Source organism: Pristiophorus japonicus, chromosome 3 (assembly GCF_044704955.1).
Source record: "Pristiophorus japonicus isolate sPriJap1 chromosome 3, sPriJap1.hap1, whole genome shotgun sequence".
Lineage (NCBI taxonomy): Eukaryota > Metazoa > Chordata > Chondrichthyes > Pristiophoridae > Pristiophorus > Pristiophorus japonicus.
In genome coordinates this window covers 274253122-274274744 of record NC_091979.1, presented here as the reverse complement: position 1 = coordinate 274274744, position 21623 = coordinate 274253122, and the positions used below count along the sequence as shown (strand labels likewise).

General features: G+C 41.0%; 1 protein-coding gene across 4 annotated transcripts in view; it reads left to right on the top strand.

Moving 5' to 3' along the window:
- oat (ornithine aminotransferase) overlaps window positions 1-17661 on the top strand; it is a 43283-nt gene extending 25622 nt beyond the window's left edge. For all 4 annotated transcript variants that reach the window (XM_070876719.1, XM_070876722.1, XM_070876720.1 and 1 more), the window contains exons 4-10: window positions 5799-5894; window positions 6147-6274; window positions 6372-6494; window positions 6588-6716; window positions 8518-8631; window positions 10349-10493; window positions 14416-17661. In XM_070876719.1, coding sequence (XP_070732820.1) covers window positions 5799-5894; window positions 6147-6274; window positions 6372-6494; window positions 6588-6716; window positions 8518-8631; window positions 10349-10493; window positions 14416-14576 — 896 coding nt within the window. In that variant the 3' untranslated portion in view covers window positions 14577-17661. The remainder of the gene's footprint in view (window positions 1-5798; window positions 5895-6146; window positions 6275-6371; window positions 6495-6587; window positions 6717-8517; window positions 8632-10348; window positions 10494-14415) is intronic.
- The last annotated feature ends 3962 nt before the right edge of the window (window positions 17662-21623 follow it).

Below are 21623 nucleotides of genomic sequence, written 5' to 3'. Positions count from 1 at the left end.
GGTAAGTACCTTTTGTTTGCTATTGAGTCTATAATGGTTGTTTGCTGTTCTCTTTGAGCAATAGTATAAGCTTTTTCAGATGTATTTTACTGGCAGTTAAGCAATCATGTGACTGAGCTCAATTAGCCGTGTTGGATTGACTTCAGCTGCAAATCTTGGGGCTAGACTTTCCATTTCACATTGTCCAAAACTGACCTCTATTGTCCATTTTGACTTAAAAAGTGGAAACTAGGCCCAAAACATCGCTGGAAAAACAGGTGCCAAAGTTTCCACTCTGATCGCCGAAATCATCGACCACCCAAGGCCTATCCTAAGTTTCAGCACCGAGCATGCACTTCGCTGGGCCGATGCAAGTCCCAAGAGTGCTGAGAAATAGTTGCTTTTACTGGGCTTGAGAAGGAAATGGATGCCATTTGAAGATTGAAGGAAGGGTGGAGGCAGCAGAAAAGGAGGAGCTAAATTGCTGGAGCTAGAGAGTAAGATAATTCTACTCAGAATATTAGAACAGGGTTATAGTAAGTTATTTTGGAAATAGGTTTAATATATATTGACATTATTTTGGAAATAGCTTTTACGTAGGCCCCAACAATATCAGTAAATTTCACTATCAAACTGACTGGTATAGAGTAGAGATAAAATTACATTAGTGTAAGTAGATAGTGATATGGGACCTATGCTTTCCCTGCCATTAATTGCAACTACTCACACACTGGTTACTGAAAGGATCAATCGAAGAGGTGGCAGAGTAATGCGTAGATGGAGACCGAGGAAACCATACAGCCAACGAAGGTACTTGAAAAAGCCATCTTGTCTGAAAATGCTTGTCTTAGGAGGCTGTGATTCCAGGAGGAGGTCATCGATGAGATGCCAACTCGTCAAGGGTGATCATCAGCCTTCCAGCACCATCAGAACTGCACTGTCTGCTGAGGTGAAGGTTATTGCTGCCCCAGCCTTCTATGTTTTGGGATCTTTTCAGGCTTCAGCTGGCGATATCTGCCTTATCTCTCTGCTGCATTTGACAGGTGACTGAAGCCCTTTACGCTCGCAGAATGGAATTCATAAGCTTCCGAATGACCAGGGAGGCACAGACCCAGAGGGCTTTGGGTTTCTACAGGATATCAGTTCCCCAAGATACAGGGAGCAATAGACTGCATGCACATTGCCCTGAAAGCACCCTTAAAGAATGTGGAGGTGTTTCATAACAGAAAGGGGTTCCACTCTCTAAATGTGCAGCTTGTTGACCACAATCAAACAATTCTGACAGTAAAGCTACATTTCCTGGCAGCATCCATGATGCGCACATCCTACATGACAGTGCGATCCCTGACCTGTTAGTCAATCAGCCAGAAGGTCACTGTTAGACACTGGGGGATATAGGTCATGGCCTTGCCAGTTGGCTGATGACCCCTCTGCATAATTCTGTCTCTGAAGCACAGAAACGTGAATGAAAGTCACGTAGTGACTCTCAACATCTTTGAAAAGACAATTGGAGTCCTAAAGCAGTGCTTCAGACACCTGGATCATTCTGGAGGCAACCCACAGTATCACACTGACCAGGTGTGTTGCATGCTGCATAACTTAGCTATTAAAAGAAGACAAGTAATGCTATATTGGGTTGCAGGTCCACCTCTAGAAGGAGACAGAAGAACCAGCCGATGAGGAGGATGCAGGCGAGGACATGAGTGAGCGCAATCAGCCTGGTGATCTAGCACCGGGACCACCACCCCCCTCCGAAGACCAGTAGTTAGAAGCTGTTGCGTCAGCAGCTAATTAATGAATGTGTTGCATGAACTATCATTGTGGATTTTCAAATGTTCATTAACAGTTACGGTTAATCAAAATTTTTATTTTGTGTGGGGTTCTCATTGTTTTGCCTGTACTGGTCTATCATTGGCATTAATGGTTACTTTATTCTTTTCCTGTAGCAGTACTTTACTTAAACAAATAAGGATGAACAACTGTAAATTTATTAACTAATGTAACAGAGAAGGCACCAAAAAATTTGTTGAATTAAAGATTTTTTTAATTAAAGAAAACTATAAAACACTAACACCCTTCCTTTCAAATCCCAGTGAACACAATGGTAACTATAACAATGCAACAGTTCAAGTAAACTGATAACCAAACCCCCCCCACCTGCCCATTTTGGTCTATGCTATCCAACACCAAGATGTTGTGCAGTGTAGGATGGCAAGACTTCCAGCTGTAGTGGAGCTGAAGGAGAGGAAGTTGAAGCCTGAGGTTCCACTTCTGAGTCTGGAGGAACTGTGTCTTCTGTACTTGCTTGCGTGCTCGGGGTCTCGCTGCGAGCTGACACGACACTTTTGGGTGTAGCGCCGTGTGCAGCCATCAACGCATGCCAAAGGGCATTGGTTGCGGCGGTTTGCTCACAAATTGCCTCAAGTCTCCTGTGCTGTCTGTGTTTACACGGAAGACCAGTTGGAGAAGTTTGTGCTGAATTCGCTCCAGTTTGTGGAGAAACCCACGAAACCCTGGCCAAGGTCGCGACTGACTTCGACCGTTTCCCTGCACAGGGATATCAAGCTCTCTGTCTGGTCCTCCATGGTAGGTGATTGCCCACGCCGCTGACCCAACCTCGGGTCGGCGTTGGCAAAGATCACACCTTGGCGTCACCATCTGCACCCCACTTGGTCCCGGTGCCTCATCCATCTCAATTGAGATGGCTGCAGGCTGCTCTTTTTTTTTCTCCTCCCCCGCGCCCCCACAAAAACTCGATCGTCGTCTTCCTTCTCCTCTGCCTCCTCCAACGCCTCCCCTCCTGCTCTTCCTCCACATTTTGTTGGTGTTTCTCCTCTTCCTCCTGCGAGTTAGTTGACGTTCCAGATTCTAAACATTTGACCTTAAAAAGACATGACATTTCTAAACCTTTAAAGACAATTTATTAGGACATTGACGGTGCTCATTATTATTATTAAGCATATCAATACATACTAATTTTTCAATAACTCATTACATATGAATAATTTTCAATACCCCATATCCACAATGGTTCACCACGGCTGACATGACCTCATTTGTGAATCATGCTCACCGCTCAAGTATATATCATAACGCATTATCATTGCAGGACATTACATGCGTTACCAAGATATTTTAAAGATGTAGTTGATGTTTGATACATTGCACAGTTCCCATTACTCACTCGACTCGAGGGCGCACCACCGGTTGTGACCGAATGGCTGTCAGGCCCAACTAAGGCGACCGCAAGCTCCTCATATTCACTTAGTTGCTGCATTTGAGCTGAGCCGCCACCTGTTCTCCTTTGCTCGGCTCTATTCAATGAAATCTTCTGTAAATGATAAGATAACATTGCATGACATAAGCTAATTGACTTGGTAATAAACATTTCAGATTGACATAATTAAATGTTCGATTTAGAACCTTGCATTGAATTACAACAGCTCATTCTTCTGAACTCCAATGAGTATAGACTGAACCTATCTCCATAAGTCAACCTTGCATTGCATATGAACAATATTCCATAATATAAAATTCAACTTAGTGTTAGGATGCATAAATTATTTCATAATATAATTAACATTATAACAATTACATTGAAGATTCCAATTAAAATTTCCATATGCTTAAATATAAAATATGTATTGCTCTGGCTGCGACAGCAAGCTGTTCCATCTTTTACAGCACTGATTCGGTGTGTGCACTTCATTTGATGCCGATGTGGTCATGTGACCACATTGGCAATCTCTGTCCATATTCTCCTGTATGAACGGGGTGGAGGTTTCCCCTGCCCACCCAGTGTTAAATCCGCTCACTTATGCTAACCAAAGCCTCATTGGCCTCCTCGCTAAAGGGCTTAGCCCTTTTATTTTCCAATTCAGCCTCTATTAAATTATTTGGTTAAATATATTTATATTAGACAATATATTCTTTATGGATATATGGATACCTATTGGTACAATATAATTATGCAATACAGAAAAGTCTTGGATAATTAACAAAGACAATTATTCTAAACACAGACACTCGACCAGCATTTCAAACCTTTCTTTCCTCTCTCTGACCCTCCCTGTACTTTTGAGCATGTGTGATGACCCCTGACACCACAAAACGCGTCAAGCCTGCACCACCATTCAATAAGATCATGGCTGACCATTCACCTCAGTACCCCTTGATCCCTTTAGTTGTAAGGGCCATATCCAACTCCCTCTTGAATATATCCAATGAACTGGCATCAACAACTCTCTGCGGTAGGGAATTCCACAGGTTAACAACTCTTGAGTGAAGAAGTTTCTCCTCATCTCAGTCCTAAATGGCCTATCCCTTATTCTAAGACTATGTCCCCTGGCTCTGGACTTCCCCAACATCGGGAACATTCTTCCTGCATCTAACCTGTCCAGTCCCGTCAGAATTTTGTTTCTGAGATCCCCTCTCATCCTTCTAAACTCTAGTGAATACAGGCCCAGTCGATCCAGCCTCTCCTCATATGTCAGTCCTGCCATGCTGGGAATCAGTCTGGTGGACCTTCGCTGCACTCCGCAATAGCAAGAACGTCCTTTCTCAGATTAGGAGACCAAAACTGAACGCAATATTCCAGGTGAGGCCTCACTAAGGCCCTGTACAACTGCAGTAAGACCTCCCTGCTCCTATACTCAAATCCCCTAGCTATGAAGGCCAACATACCATTTGCCGCCTTCACCATCTGCTGTACCTGCATGCTAACTTTCAATGACTGATGTATCATGACACCAGGTCTCGTTGCACCTTACCCTTTTCCCAATCTGCCGCCATTCAGATAATCTGCCTTCGTGTGTTTGCCCCCAAAGTGGATAACCTCACATTTACCCACATTATACTGCATCTGCCATGCATTTGCCCACTCACCCAACCTGTCCAAGTCACCCTGCAGCCTCTTGGCATCCTCCACACAGTTCACACCGCCACCCAGCTTAGTGTCATCTGCAAACTTGGAAATATTACACTCAATTCCTTCATCTAAAACGTTGATGTATATTGTAAATAGCTGGGGTCCCAGCATTGAGGCCTGCGGCACCCCACTCGTCACTGCCTGCCAGTCTGAAAAGTACCTGTTTATCCCGACTCTCTGCTTCCTGTCTGCCAACCAGTTTTCTATCCATGTCAGTACATTACCCCCAATACCATGTGCTTTAATTTTGCACACCAATCTCGTGTGGGACCTTGTCAAAAGCTTTTTTGAAAGTCCAAAAACACCACATCCACTGAAAATCAACCACAAAAAAAATCCCACATGCGCACAATAGCGTTGCGAGGGAAGCTTTATTTTTCACTTCTGTTTTAGGTGGGCGATCGTGAGATCACCGAAAAATCACGTTGCCCATTTGACCGCTCGGGTAAGGCAGAGTGGAAAATCGCAAAAAATGTGCCGGCGGTCAGCAAGGCCAAGACGTCCCACATCGCCGGACCATCGTCTACTTTTTTGGGCGATGGCCCCCTAGTGGAAAGTCTTGTCCAAGGTCTTATGATTTTGTGTTCATGTTTTCAGAGTCCTGAAAGGAAGGAAAATAATGTCCAGCAGAATGGGAATGGAGATCATGAACTACCCACTGTCTTGTAGAGTGAGATAGACAGGTAGAACATGACTTGGAAATACAGACTTGTTCTGTTCCAACCATTTCAAAATTATTCTAGTATTTCTAATGTTCCTTCTGTTTACCATGAGAATGTAATCATTTGTGCTTGAAACCATTTATTTTGCATGTAAACCAAATTCTGTTCAGCTTCTAGTTATTTTTTTTATTTTTTGTTTTAAGAATCTTAAACTTAAAATTTTGCTTTAGGTGTGGAAGGAGGAGAAACTGCTTGCAAGTTGGCTCGCAAATGGGCATATGAAGTTAAGGGAATTCCTAAATATAAAGCAAAAATCCTTTTTGCAGGTAAGTTTTTTTTTAAACTGAGTGGGACATCTGTTCCATGCAATATTTATTAGTTATAATTTACACTAATGCTGTTACTATAAATTAAAGTCCTTATTTACTACTTCCAAAAATGTCTAGCGTCATGATTTTTTAAAACTATAAAAGGCTATGCGTAAATTTAATATTTTACTCTGGTCTGTAGGAGTGAAATGACTGAAGGTTCAAGGAGTATTTGCATTCTTTTAATACTTTATTTCCCCTTTACTTCAGCTGGTAATTTTTGGGGTAGAACTATGTCTGCCATTTCCAGTTCAACAGATGCCAGTAGTTATGATGGATTTGGACCATATATGCCTGGGTTTGAAATTGTTCCATTCAATGATCTGCCTGCAATTGAGGTATTGAAAATTATAATTGGATTTCATGTTTTGTTTCCAGTTGATGGTTTTCGTTTTATATTATTATTACTAGATAATTGAAGCGCTCTCTCTTTAGCGTGCATTCCAGGACCCTAATATGGCAGCATTTATGGTGGAACCAATCCAGGGAGAAGCTGGAGTAATTGTTCCTGACGATGGCTACCTTCAAGGAGTGAGCGAATTGTGCGCAAAATATAATGTGAGTTGTAGAAATGTAGTTGTAACATGGGTTAATAGTTCACTGAAGTTAAACAGCAAGCATCTTTAGTTATGATTCTATATGATTGAATAGGTCCTGTTCATGGCAGATGAAGTGCAGACTGGGTTGGCTAGGACTGGACGGCGATTGGCATGTGATCACGAAGATGTCAGACCAGATATTATTATTCTCGGAAAAGCCCTCTCTGGAGGAGTGTATCCTGTGAGTAATGCTACTATATGTGATTTCCAGATGTAATGCAAATACGCGAACATATCAAATTGTGAAATTTAATTCAATAAATATGGTAATTTGTGTTAATTTGTTGGATTGCTACAAAAATTCAACTAGGTCATGAATGTTTTTCAGGAAGTTGAACCTGCCACAGAGTCCTACGTGTGACTCTCAACCTACTCTGTTTATACAAACAGGGCCACCACTTTCTTAAGGCAACTAGGGATGGGAAGTAAATGACATTTCCAGTATCACTTAACCAAGAAAAAAGTCTTAGAAGCTAAATTGAATGTCCTGCATTTTAATGAAAATTTTTAACAAGTGCTTTTAAATTAATGCTTGGCAAATTTGGGTAGATGCAGATGTAAATATAGCCAGGAATTGAAAATTAAATGAGATGTGTTTACTACTAGAACTTGATATTTGGAACAAATATATAATTACTCAGTCATTAGTCAGCTGCAGAACTGCATGTTGCCATGAATTTTCTCAAATAATGGTCTTGGGGAGCAACTTGCAGATCAAATTCAGTTATGTAATTGTATGTCAGTCTTGCACTAACACATAGGTACAAAGTGTATTTGTGAAAAGCGAGACTTGAGAGGATGCTTAAAATTAAAGCAAAAATAGCTGATGCAAACCTTTGAAGAATGATTGCAAAATGGATGAGTACAAAACAATTCAAATCCTTCTCCAATAAATGTAACTTGTATAGAAAAATCAGCAGGAAAGTCTTTAGCTTTATTATATTCAAACTCTAGATCCTTTGAGGCTGCTGCTGAGGGAAAATTCGGTTACAACAGGCATACTCATCTGTGCCTCGTTTGTCTTAGTGGATTTATAAAGTTTCCAAGTTTTTAAAGATACATGGTGTGATTATTCTGTCAATTTCAATAGGATTTTTTTTGACTTGAACCTTGTGAAGGGTAGCTGTTTCAAAAATTGAAGCCTTATTTTGCAAGGTCTCCATCATTGGGGCTTCAGCTCTAGGGTATCTTGGGGAAGTTTGTTAAATTTTCTAAATGTTTATTACTCACCTGTGATGAGTGACTCTCATGTTCTATTCAGCAGTGAGAATTTGCTGTGTTCTATATTTAAAAAAAAATAGATTCTTTGCAATAACTTATATAGATTCATCACTATCACTTTCTCCACTAAACTGCCAAATTAAATGTGCTCATTCAGGAATTAATTGACAAGCACCAGGCAGGTATTTTTTTGTAACCTAGAAAATGTATACAATTAAACTTCAGTGGAGTGGCTCACCATTTGGTGTTATGGTATAGAATCATAGAAGGTTACGGCACAGGTGACTATTTGTCCCATTGTGTCTTCCTAATCTCACTTCCCAGCCCTTGGTCCGTAGCCTTGTAGGTTACGGCACTTCAGGTGCACATCCAAATACTTTTTAAATGCGATGAGTGTTTCTGGCTCTATCGCCGTAGTATATTCCACAAGTTTTCTCTACCAACATCCTAAATGGAAAAGAAAACTGTTGTGCATTCCTATATATGCAAGACTGAACACATCCAAATATCAAAATGACTATGCATTCTCTGCTTTTGTTTTCATTCATGTTGAGATGGGAATTGTAATCTTAATTAAATGGTAAATCATGCTGCTTTACCCCGTTCCTTGCTTCTTCAGAACAGCTTGTGCGTATGTGACCATTTTCCTGGGTAGGCAGCTAAAAGTGTGCATTGATTTTGGTCGCACTTTGTTCCAAAGAAAATGTAGCTGATAATTTAATTCCTCATGAAGATACAATTAACAACATTTCTCTTTACAGGTTTCAGCAGTGTTGTGCAATGATGAAATTATGTTAACCATTAAACCAGGTCAGCATGGGTCCACATATGGTGGCAATCCATTGGCTTGTCGTGTTGCTATTGCTGCCCTTGAGGTATGTGTAAGAGATGCAGACTGGGGAAGTTGGTTACATGAGTGAGTTCTAAAAAGCTATATCAAATTCATTTGATTTTTCAGATGTAATAAATTCCTCCACCTTGGTGGAAGTACTCTTATTCATTATTGGCTACCAGAATGTAAAGTGAATGTGGGTAAAAATAACAGCTTATATTTATACAGCACTCATCTAGATCATCTGTACCCAGCAAGTAGGAGGATAATATACAGTTAACGGATGGGAATTTATTTGGGGTGTGGGAGGAGAATTAAAGGATGACCGAAGATCTGGGTTTATAAGCTTTAGAAGGAAGGAATGGGATAACAAGGTAGTTAGCTTTGGGCAAAGTTCCACAGCACCCTACTACCAAAGATTGCTCTCTGGTAGCTCAGGGTGTAAGTAGTAATACAAAACTGGGGGAACCTAGTGGATGAGACGTGTGACTGAAGTACTTTTTTCAAACGGTGGTAAGAGCCTGGAGGAATTTGAAAACTAAGACCTTGTGGTTGATGAGCTGAGGGAAAAGTAGCTTATGGAACTTGGTAAGCACAGAAGTATTTGGTGCGTCGAACTGTGCTTGAGGAGACATGACAGTTTTGGATTAACCAAAGGCTGAAGGAAGGGAAACTAACCACAAGAAATCAATCCTTGGGGTGATGAAGGCATGGATTAGGATTTTTCAGCAGAGAATGGTTGCACAAAATTCTGGAGGGGGAAAATGAAGTTTGACAGCTGCCCAGAACTGGGATTAAAAAGCTCAGCTCGGTTGAACAGTGTGCTGAGGTTGATGGAGCTGCAGCTTGTGCTAATAGGAACTGAAAACAATAACTTTGATTTTGCCAATGTGAATTGAAGGAAATTTCAACTCGACCATGACTTGGAAGTTGGACAAGCAACCTGATTATGTAGCCACAGCTTTGGATAGTCATGGCACAAAGGTAGAGTTGGGTATCATTGGTATATACAAAGCTTATCCCATGCTTTCAAATAATGTCTAGAGGGATAGCATATAAGTGATAAAAGGGGAGGAAGGATGGAGCATGTTGCAGATGTAATTGTGCATTGGAGGAGAGGGTGGCTATATTAAAAGATGTAGGAATTGAACATACTGAAGGCAGGCCACACACACTAGGAGGAGAATGTAGTGAAAACAATGGGCTCACAGTTGCAGGCACATAGGATGTTGATGACTTTGACCAGTGTGGATAGATCAGATTTTGGGTTGGAGGGTGTTCAGGCAAATCATGGGGACATTCTGCAAAGTTGGGTGGCATCATGTTCAGCGACCTTGGCAATAAAGAACATGTTGGAAATAAGGAAGTAGTTTGATAGATTCTAGAGATTTAAATTGTATTGGAAGTTTTTCTTTGGGAATGTGAAGAAGGCTATTGAGGAAAATCATTCAGTTTGAAGGTTTCAGACCAGGTACATCGTTTTTAAAATTAAGTTTGAGGTAAAGGTATGTTTGGTAAAACATTTTTGCCCAAAAGATGGAGTTGTGGACTAAGTCATCAGGAAAGGCCTCTGAAGCAGACCATGTAAATGGCTTCAAGACAGATGATTTTCTGGTTGAGGGATGTCGGCAGATAGGTGGTATGTGAAAAGGGGAAAGCTTGTTTAAGCCTATTGGCCTTCTCCTTTTGCTAAACCTTTTTATAACTGGACAAAATTAAAAAAAATTTCTTTGTAATAACCCTTTAACTGTAATATCCAGGTTCTTGAAGAAGAAAACTTGGCAGAAAATTCAGAAGAAATGGGAATGCTCCTCCGAAGTGAGCTGATGAAACTGCCATCGGATATTGTAACTGCTGTAAGAGGAAAAGGATTATTGAATGCCATTGTTATTAAAGAAACAAAAGGTATAAAAACAGTCTGGCAATTTTTCATCAACTCCTTGCTGTTACACTCCATACTATAGAAATTCCAGTCAAACAACAGATGATCACGAAAGAGACCATTTAAATTTAAGTTTTGTTGGTGACATAACAATGCAGCTAGAGATAACTAGGGCTAGAACAGGTGTCAAATTTGTTTTGGATGATTACAACAAACGGCAGTCATCAGGAACTTCTTTGTAAATCGCGGTATTGTGAATTCTTCTTTCTGGAGGGAGAAAGATATAATTGGTTAGAAACCAGTTTGACTGCCTTCCACCTTTTCTTGAAGCATTGCTGAGAAGTGATCAAATTAGAATTAATCTACCTGAGTGAATCATGGGATTTTGACAAGTAGGGATTTATAGCCCCTTGTCTTTTTGGTTGCATTATTTTTTTCTAGTTTTTTTAGGATTCTAGCAGGATCTGTTAATTAATGCTTTTGTATTCAGGTCAGTGAGTTGGCCAATGTTGTATGTAGATATTACTTCTGGTAAGGGAGTAAACCTGCATGATAAGGCAACTTGTTGCAAAAGGAGGGCTGTGTGTATTTGCACCACGTGGTGGAAGGAGCAGAATTAGTATTGCTACCGACACAGGCTTTGGGAGAAATGTGTAATTTGATGCTGTCTGCTGTGGAGTAATTCAAGTTCTCGGCAATATATAATTTGATCTAGTCATTGTCTCGAGTTCAGACAAGGCACAGCGCTTGCACTTCTGATTTCAGGGAATGCATAGTGCTGGCACGTGCGAGTTCTGGGAATGCACAGCTTTGGCATGAGAGTTTTCCGGATGGAAGGGGTGAGGCCTTGGAGGGATTTCAACTTGATGAGAAATTTAAAATTGTGGTGTTAGTGGACCAGGAGCCAATGTAGGTCAGCGAGCACACAGGGGTAATGGGTGAATGGGATTTATGGTGAGTTAGGATACGTGCAGGAGAGCTTTGGATGAGCTCAAGTTCATTGAGGGTGGGAAATGAGAGGCCAGCCAGGAGAGCATTGGAACAGTAAACTCTGGTGATAAAGGCATGGATTAGGCCTGTTGCAGTGCACGGTCTGGAAAGGCATCTCGAGCAGCAGCAGGTGTACCTTTTTGAATGGCTGCCAATCCAAGTGAAATTGCTATGAAAGCCTGCCTGCATGCTAAACGCTGCAATGGCAAATAACACACAAATGTAGTATCTTACATTTTTTATTTGTTCATGTGATATGGGCATTGCTGACAAGGCTAGCATTTATTGCCCATCCCTAATGCCCTTGAGAAGGTGGTGAGCTGCCGCCTTGAACTGCTGCTGTCCATGTGGTGAAGGTACTCCCACATCGCACTTGGGGAGGGAGTTCCAGGATTTTGACCCAGCAACAATGAAGCAACAGCAATATACTTCCAAGTCAGGATGGTGTGTGACTTGGAGGTGGTGGTGTTCCCATGTCTTTCAAGGTGGTAGATGTCGCGGATTTGAGGTGCTGCCGTAGAAGTCTGAGTTGCTGCATTGCATCTTGTAGATGGTGTACACTGCAGCTACAGTACGCCGGTGGTGGAGGGAGTGAATGTTTAAGGTGGTGATGGGATGCCAATCAAGCGGGCTGCTTCGTCCTGGATGGTATCCAGCTTCTGATGTGGTGTTGGAGCTACACTCATCCAGGCAAATGGAGAGTATTCCATCACACTTCTGGCTTGTGCCTTTTTATAGGTTGTGGAAAGGCTTTGGGGAGTTGGGTGAGGCACTCGCTGCAGAATACCCAGCCTCTGACTTGTTCTTGTTGCCACAGTATTTGTGGCTGGTCAGTGGTGATCCCCGGGATGTTGATGGGGGCTTCGGTGATGCTAATGCTGTTGAATGTCAAGGGGCGGTGGTTTGACTCTCGCTTGTTGGAGATAGTCATTGTCTGGCACTTATGTGGTGCGAATGTTACTTGCCACTTATCAGCCCAAGCCTGAATGTCGTCCAAGTCTTGCTGCATGTGGGCATGGACTGCTTCATTTTCTCAGGAGTTGTGAATGGCATTGCAGTTATCAGCGAACATCCCCACTTCTGACCTTTATGATGGAGGGAAGGTCATTGATGAAGCAGCTGAAGGTGGTTGGGCCTAGGACACTGCCCTGAGGAGCTCCTGCAGCAATGTCCTGGGGCTGTGATGATTGACCTCCAACCACTACACCCATTTTCCTTTGTGCTATGTATAACTCCAGCCAGTGGAGAGTTTTCCCCAATTCCCATTGACTTCAGTTTTACTATGGCTCCTTGATGCCACACTTGGTCAAATACTGCCTTGACGCTCACCTCACCTGGAATTCAGCTCTTTTGTGCACATTTGGACCAAGGCTGTAATAAGGTCTGGAGCCGAGTGGTCCTGGCGGAACCCAAACTGGGCATCGGTGAGCAAGTGCCGCTTGATAGCACTGTCGACAACACCTTCATCACTTTGCTGATTGAGAGTAGACTGATGGGGTGGTAATTGGCCGGATTGGATTTGTCCTGCTTTTTGTGGACAGGACATACCTGGGCAGTTTTCCCACATTGCCAGATAGATGCCAGTGTTGTAGCTGTACTGGAACAGTGTAGCTAGAGGCACAGCTAGTTCTGGAGCACAAGTCTTCAGCACGACAGTCGGGATGTTGTCGGGGCCCTTTGTCTTTGCTGTATCCAGTGTGCTCAGCTGTTTATCATGTGGAGTGAATCAAATTGGCTGAAGAATGGCTTCTGTGATGGTGGGGACCTCAGGAGGAGGCAGATATGGGTCATCCACTCGACACTTCTGGTTGAAGATGGTTGCAAATGCATCAGCTTTGTCTTTTTACACTAGTGCTGGACTTCGCCATCATTTGAGGATGGGAATATTCATGGAGCCGCCTCCTCCCGTTAGTTGTTTGGTCCACCACCATTCACGACTGGACGTGGCAGGACTGCAGAACTTTGATCTGATCTGTTGATTGTGGGATCGCTTAGTCCTGTCTATAGCATGCAGCTTCCCCAGGTTGGCACCTCATAGGTACACCTGGTGCTTCTCCTGGCATGCTCTTCTACACTCATTGAACCAGGGTTGGTCCCCTGGCTTGATGGTAATGGTAGAGTAAGGGATATGCTGGTCTGAGGTTACATATTGTGGTGGAATACAATTCTGTTGCTGCTGATGGCCAACAGCGCCTCCTGGATGCCCAGTTTTGAGCTGCTAGATCTGTTCTGAATTTATCTCATTTAGCACTGTGATAGTGCCACACATGATGGTGTCCCCAATGTATGGATTGTGCGGTGGTCACTCCTACCATATGGAGTGGATAGCTGCATCTGTAACTGGTAGATTGATGAGGACATGGTCAAGTAGATTTTTCCCTCGTGTTTGTTATATCTCCACCTGCCGCAGGCCCAATCTGGCTGCTTATGTCCTTCAGGACTTGGCCAGCTTGGTCAGTGGTGGTATGACTGAGCCACTCTTGGTAATGGAATTAAACTCTCCAAACTGGATCACGTTCTCCCTCTTGTCCCCTTTCCCTGCTTCGACCTAGATCACATTCTCTTCTCTCCAATCTTCACCCCACCCCCATTGTTATCTCTGCTTTCTCCCTTCCCCTGCCCCTTGTATGATCTCCAGACCTCCCCCTCTGATCTCCTGTCCTATTCTGGCCCCACCACCCCCCCCCCCCCCCCCCCATGCCCCCTGATCTGACTTTCTCTCCCACCCACATCCAGGGTCACCTTTCTGGCTCCAGTTGATTTGTAGTGACCCCCATTACAGCTTTGCTCAAACCAAAGTGGTTTTTATGCTGCACTTGCTGAAAAGAAGTTTAAATAGTGAAAAATGGTCACAAAATACAAACAAAGTACTAAGATTTGTTTTGGACAAGAACAAAAATATTAATCTCCACAGCTTCTGTTTTTTTTAATTGAAATTTTTATTCCCCGTTTCAGCTTTTGATGCAATGGACGTTTGCCTTCGTCTACGTGATAATGGTCTGCTAGCTAAACCAACCCACGGGGACATCATTAGACTTGCACCACCTCTTGTGATCAAAGAAGATGAAATAAGAGAATCTGTGGACATCATTCAGAAGACTATTTTGTCTTTTTGAAGTAGATTGAAGCTGTTAATACTATATTTTCAGTAGGTACTTGCATCCATGGTATCTTTACAGCTAGATTGTATTTGCACATTTACCTAGGGTTTTATTTGAAGCAGCTTATATCTAAGCATTTCTCAAATCTTCACATTTTAAGAAATTACACTTCACTTCAGTCACAGACCAAAGACTTGAAATAGTCCATGCTTGACAAACTAGTGGCAATTTGTACTGTATTACAAACCTGATTAAAGTCTGGAATTAAATCCTAGGTGGAATTAAAGTCCACTTAAGGTCTACAAATTAACTTTTAAACAGTTATATACATCCATCACTGTGGAAATTGTTTAGCTGAAAAGATTTCACTTTTCGAATGTTGTAGTTCTAATGTGGATACTCCATTGTCTGAAATACAATATATTTATCTTGTATGGACACAAAATGTGGTGGTTTAAATCCTTCTATAGAGAATTTTCTACATTATAAAATTTTGCTTTGTGTTCATGCCGGTAAAGAATGATGCTGGAGAAATGAAACACTTTCCTATCTCTGACAGAGGCCGGTTTTCCACTTCTATACTCCCAGCTTGTGATTTCTCAATTAAATTGAATAACAACTTGCATTTATATAGCGCCTTTAATATAGTGAAAACGTCCTAAGGTGTTTCACAGGAGGGTTATCAAACACAATTTGGCACAGAGCTATTGACAGTTGATCAAAAGCTTGGTCAAAAAAAAGTTTTATGGAGGAACAACTTAAGTAAAATAGCTGGCTGGTGAGTGCAGAAACTGAAAATCCAGTCCTGCATGTCATCAAACACTCAGTTAGCTCAGTTAGTGGGTTAGATGAACAATGGAGCTCTCTCATGCACCAACCTCTCTGTATTCTATTTGTTCCAATGTGACACTTTTTGTCTCCACATCCACCAGCATGTAACCTGTAGTGCAAATACAGATGTCTGTAGACTTGATCCCAGGTCCCAGATGTGACAGATCAATGTGCTTGCCTCAAGGTTCCACCTAGTTGTATTTTTCTAAAATCTCTGTTGCAACAGATCTGTTGCTTTGGGTGGAAAAAGGCCATTAGAAAATGTTGAATGATTACTAAATTCTAGTGATACTGAAAAATTGGACAGCAAACATGGCATATGTTAAATTAATAGATACTAAATGTAAGGATTTTTTTTTAGATATGTGAAGTCCTTGATTCCATTTTTAAGTATTGGGTGACAAGAATCACAATTCATAAAGCATTGCTCACAACTCACACCTTGTACGGTGCTTCTAGGAGAATTCTGTTGCATTCTTCAGTATAATTATTTGCTACAGTAAATGCAATTATGTTGCTTCTATTGAATTGTACTTTTATATTTAGTAGAAAATGCTATGGATATCAGTATGAGCTTTGTTATGGCAGTTTTTTTCCCTCAACTGCAGGAACACATTCTGTTCTGATAGGATACCCATCGTTATGAAGTATCCTTGGTTTAATACAGTAATGAGGGTACAGTAGGTGCAGGTAACATTTTACAGTACAACATTTAATTGGTGATCGGACAAACTCTGTTCCATGCAAGCCTGTCATTGGTTAATATCCTGTGTACTGGCATACCTTTTGATAACTGGAAAGAGAATCTGTAGGAAAAGGCTCATGGAATTCTGTGGATCTCCTGATTTTTTTTTAAAACTTTGTTGTGTTTTAACAAAAAAATCCATGGTCTTTTTGGTTAAGGTAAATAGTTTGTCCACTGAAGATATTTGATGGGAATAATTTTGTTCTAAGTGTGAAGTTTGAATTGTTAGCATTTTTGTGAAAAGAAGCATTGTTTAGACTAAGTTTGAGATTCAACATTTTATAATATATTATTGTATTCATCAAAATAAGAATTTAATTGGGCTTCAGTGTTGCTTCAGACATGGTTAGAGATCTTTTGAATCTTCAAAATGAGATGGATTGTGCAGTGTAACAATGCTCAATTGGGCAGCTTTTCTTCACCTTTTTTGATTTGAAATATTCAGCTTTTGGTGTGCGCACACCAGTATTACTATTTTTGTTCTTTCAAGTGGCTTGTGTTGACGTGTGTATGCCCTCTTGATGCAGCTTTAAAAAAGCTTGAACAATGTAGTTGGGAGTGTTCCACGTACTGTGGAACTACAGCAGGTATCAATGTAATTTTCAGGCAGTGCCATCATATGTATGATTCTGATCATTTGGTTTAAGTACATTACTCTGCAGTGTAATGAGACATTAAGTGATTATGTATAAAAGCATAATGTTGGATAGTACATTGCAATTAGTACTAATGCCTAAAGATTGTATTTGGAGACTACTTACAGTTGTCGATTTTAATGTCAATGTCCAAAGCAAATTTTAAGAGCCTGAAAACTCCAAAATGTCATCACACTTGCCTGGGAATAGGAGGGCAGAAACTGACACTCCATATTTCAATTTCTAATCTGTGCATTTCCCTTGGGAGTCAAGTTATCAGGAATGTACTCGGCATCAAATCCTGGGAAGCACTTGGAGTATTTATTTTAAAAATAGAATTTTTAATTTGTTACTAGTATGAGCAGATTTGAAATATTAGGTTGATCTTTGGGCATTTTACTCAAGACTTGATTAGAAGTGGTTGATAGGAAACCAAGTATTCCAAATTGATGCTGAAATTGGGGAAGTGTTTGAGGCCTTGATGCTGAAAGGCATGGATGATGTGATCATAAGCAGGTTACTCTGGATAAGTTGGGACACAAGTTTAGAATTGGGAAGCCTTTAAGCAATACTTAACAATTATTTTCTTGGAGAGTAGTAGATAATGTGAACTAGGTTAATCAAAAAACAGAAAATATTGCTTATCTTAAATTTTAGTTATGAAAGGGTATTATAAATTTTGGGTCTGCTATAGAATATTCTCTGCTTCAGTACTACTGGCTTCTCCCATAAGCGTATCTGACATCAGAGTTTTCTGCCCAGTAACTTTTGAAAGCTAGACTGGTTAACACTTTAGTGAGATGCAGCCAAATATAAATCAACAAAGTGGTTTATTTTACAACTGTTAAGCAAACAATCAGTGAAATTAATAAATCTCTCCATACTTGGACTTGATTCAGTATCACTCCTTGTAACAAAATGCACCATGCTGTTGCTTGTAGTGGATTTAATACAGAACTCTGACCAGGGCTTTGTCTGAACCTAGTCAACTCTTTCTTTGGAGCTGCTTATTCAGTATCTCCCTTACCATATCTTCTCGAACACTCTCTAATCCATAAGTTTGTTTGTCATTTTACTCCCCAGCTAGAGGAAGCCAGCAGCTTGCTTTCTGACCTCCCCAGCTCACTATGCCTGGGGATTGGCCATTGGAGCTACCAATTAAGCTGGCTATTGCCATCCCTCCACCTTTTGGTAGGCGTTTCCCTGTAACATTCCTTGCTGAGCTCACTGGAAAGAAACCATACCAGCAGTCATCCAATCTCCTGTCTGGGGTGGGTTAATGTATCTTACTGTTTCAACCTGATATGGTTATGCATGAAATATCTTAAACATAATAGGTAAGGAAGTACACTAGAATGTTTGGGCATCTATTGTAAGGTTGAAGTGATAGGTGAGGAGCACCATTCCACAAATTGTTTCACGTGGCTCTAATACATATCTCCCAGGACCCCTGTTTATAGACTTGACTATCTTTATGATCTAAATTTAAGGCAATAGCATTTTAATATAAATCATACAAAGATCTTTCTGTGGAAAAATAGTCAAATTCCAAAACATAAAGTGCTTTGAGTAAGTTATAAGCGTAGGTTTAAAAATAGTCTACTACATAATGTGTTTCTAGTCCTGTTGAGGCCAATTACTGTGAAAATAAGGTTTGAATAATAAGTGCAATCCTAAGGCTTTTACTAATTTGGCTGCTGGAGGAAATTGAAAGATCTTATTCTGGCAAGAAGAATACATGACTGCAAATTGTATCGTAGTTTGGTGCTGAACAGAAAAGAATCATTGATTTTTTTAAAAAGTCCATTTTATGACCATTTCCCTCTGACACAACTCTCCCTCCCCCCAAAATGCATCTAGTTGGCTCTTGAACAATTTATACTGTGTACTTTTTGATAACTTAAGTTCTTTACAACTTTTAACTTGTGTCTTTGGCATTTGCAACACTTTCAATGGTGAGTGCTTTGTATGCATTACTTTTGTAACAGTTTTAATGAATCAGTGCCCCTGTCTTAAGACCAGCCCAATGTGTTCAGCTGTTCCTTGTCTCTCTAGCATCGGGCAATAAGTCTTTCTGCGATTTTTAGACCAGAAATTGCATACATTATTCTTGATTTGTACTGTTCTTATAGTGTACCTTAGTGCTATATTTGTGAAGTGTTTGGTTTCATAGATTTGTATACACAATAATCTGTAGATATTTTTTCTCAGTAGAATGTATGTGTTGTATTTAACACACAATCACTCTGTTTCTTGCAGATGTACATAATGACACTTATTTACATTGCACTACATTTGACACTAACTAGTCCAAATACCCCAAAAATTTTTATCTTGAACCTGGCTGTACTGTTGTTATTTACACATTCTTAGTTTATCTAGTGTGACATAGCATTTTGAGAGCACAGTACATGTATCCCAAGTATCAGGTATTGAGTGGAGGCTCAGCTAGTTTATAAAAATCTGAATGCAGCTTGAGGCAGAGTCTATTGAGCATCTTCAGATTTTTGGAATGCGGTGGTGGGGGACTACATGCCCATCAATCTTTTTTAAAATCGTGGACAACAAGATAAGCCATTCACCGAGACTATATTGTAAATAAATCTTAGTTGCAGCTTGAATGTAATGGTCGGATAGCACAGTATTTACTGGCTTTTAGAGTAGACAGACAGTTGGTAAATCTTCATTCTCTCTGGTAATGGAAAATGCCTTGTTTGAAATTGTATTTTTTGTTACAAGACTTATATTTATACAGTACCATCACAACATTGGGACGTCCTTAAGTACTTTTGACATGTTACTGTTGTAATGAAGTCATATTAAAACTTTTGAACTTGGATGATGCAGAAAAAAATAGCCAAAAAAGTAACAGGTTTGTCTTGTATAATCATTAATGTAAACATGCACAGACATGATCCTGCTGCACTGTAGTTCTTTGCCTTGACCTCAACTGCAGGAAAGCTTCTGATTGTATTGTCTGGCACTTCGACTGCAACAGTAACCACTATTCTCTAACCTGCCTCTCGGCTGTTGCTTCAGATCCAGCTTGGACTGCCTCCTAACTTTCCCCTCTGTCCTTGACCTATCGTGCGTGTGTGTGTACACAAACCTATTCTACAATGTTTATTTATCATTTGGGCTTTCTCCAAACACAAAGGAGAGTCATTTCCATAAGCAGATTGGTCAAAAGTGATTAAAAATATAGGGTTGGAATTTTTGGGGGGGCTATATTTGGGAAGCTTCTTTGAATGCAATTTTATGGCATCAGTATAAATCACATTAAAATGCAGGTGGAGAAGTTCCATGATTGAAACATAGATTGCATATACTTAAACATGATGTAATGTGTATCAATAAATGGCTTGAAACTTTATTTACTTTCATACTTAAAGAAGGAACATATGGTGTTCGTTCAGCACTTTCCTCTGGCGATTAAATGATTGCAGTTTCCTTAACTGTGCAGGTATTGTAACCTTGTCCCAGCTGCTAAAGGATTTGCAGTTTGGCAGGAATGCACTTTAAGCTCTTGGTAAATTCAAATTTATCCAAATATATAGCACTGCTATGGAGTACAATAGATTGGACAGTTAGGAAAAGTTGACTGTTATATTCTGATAAATCTTGAGTAGGTTACCTTTGCTGTGTGGAGTATGTGAAAAATAGTTAGACTTTCTATAATGGAAGTAATCGCAAACCATACTTTCCAACTTGCTTCTCATTCATCTCCTAATTGACAATGTGGTGTGATACATTTTCTCTATGCAGGTTCTCAGATTAACCATATGCTTTAGAAACTTTTATAAAGTTGCATTTATATAGCAGCTTTCGTAACCTCAACATTCCAAAGCATGCCAGTGAATGAAATAGCTTTGAAATGTAATCATGGTTGGAATTTAGGGAAATGTGGCAGCGAATTTGAACACTGCAAACTCCCCACAAACTGCAATGAGATAATTGAGCGGATAATCTTGATCAGATTTTAAAGGGGGGGGGGGGGGGACCTGGGAGAACTGTGTGGTCTGCGTGAGCCCCAAAGCGGATGGAATGTGGAGGCCGGGCTTGTACGGGGAGGCCTCATTATCACAACTCATTGGAGTCCAGCCTGAACCTGGCCAGATGCATGAACTGGTTGGCAGGTGTGAGCAGAAGATCGCTGGTAGGACGCCGTAGCTGGGGCTCCCCGGGATTGGCCTTTGGCAGTCAGATAAGTGATATGGGATGGGTCAGGGACATGTGGGAGCTTGGGGAGGGGGAGGGGCAGAAGTAAGGGAGGTTGAAGGCTTGAGGCTGAGGAGCACTCCAGCTTCTGGCCTACGATCCACCTCCAGGTTTGCCTAATATGGAAGCCGTAACTGCTCCCCTGCTTAGGCCTCCAACAAAAATTGAAGATTAGGTCCCTACTGTCTTCTGGCCCCAAACTACATATTTAAGTAAGACCCAGCTACCGTCTTATTGGTGTCCTGCTCACCTGCTTGAAACAAGCTGCATTTATATAGCTCCTTTTAACATAGTAAGAAGTCCCAAGGTGCTTCACAGGACTGTTGTCAAACAGCATTTGACAGAGTCACATAAGGATGTTATGACAGTGGACAAAAAACTTGGCCAAAAAGGTAGGTTTTAAGGAGCGTCTTAAAGTAGAGACTTAGGGAGGGAATTCTGGGCAGCTGAAGGCACAGCTGCCAATGGTGAAACTTAAAATTGGGGATGCCCAATAGGCCAGAATTGGAAGAGTGCAGAGATCTTGGAAGAGTGTAGGACTGGTGGAGGGGATGGGGCCGTCTGAGACCATGGAGGGATTTGAAAACTAGGACGAGAAGTTTAAAATTGAGGCGTTGCTGGAATAGGAGCCAA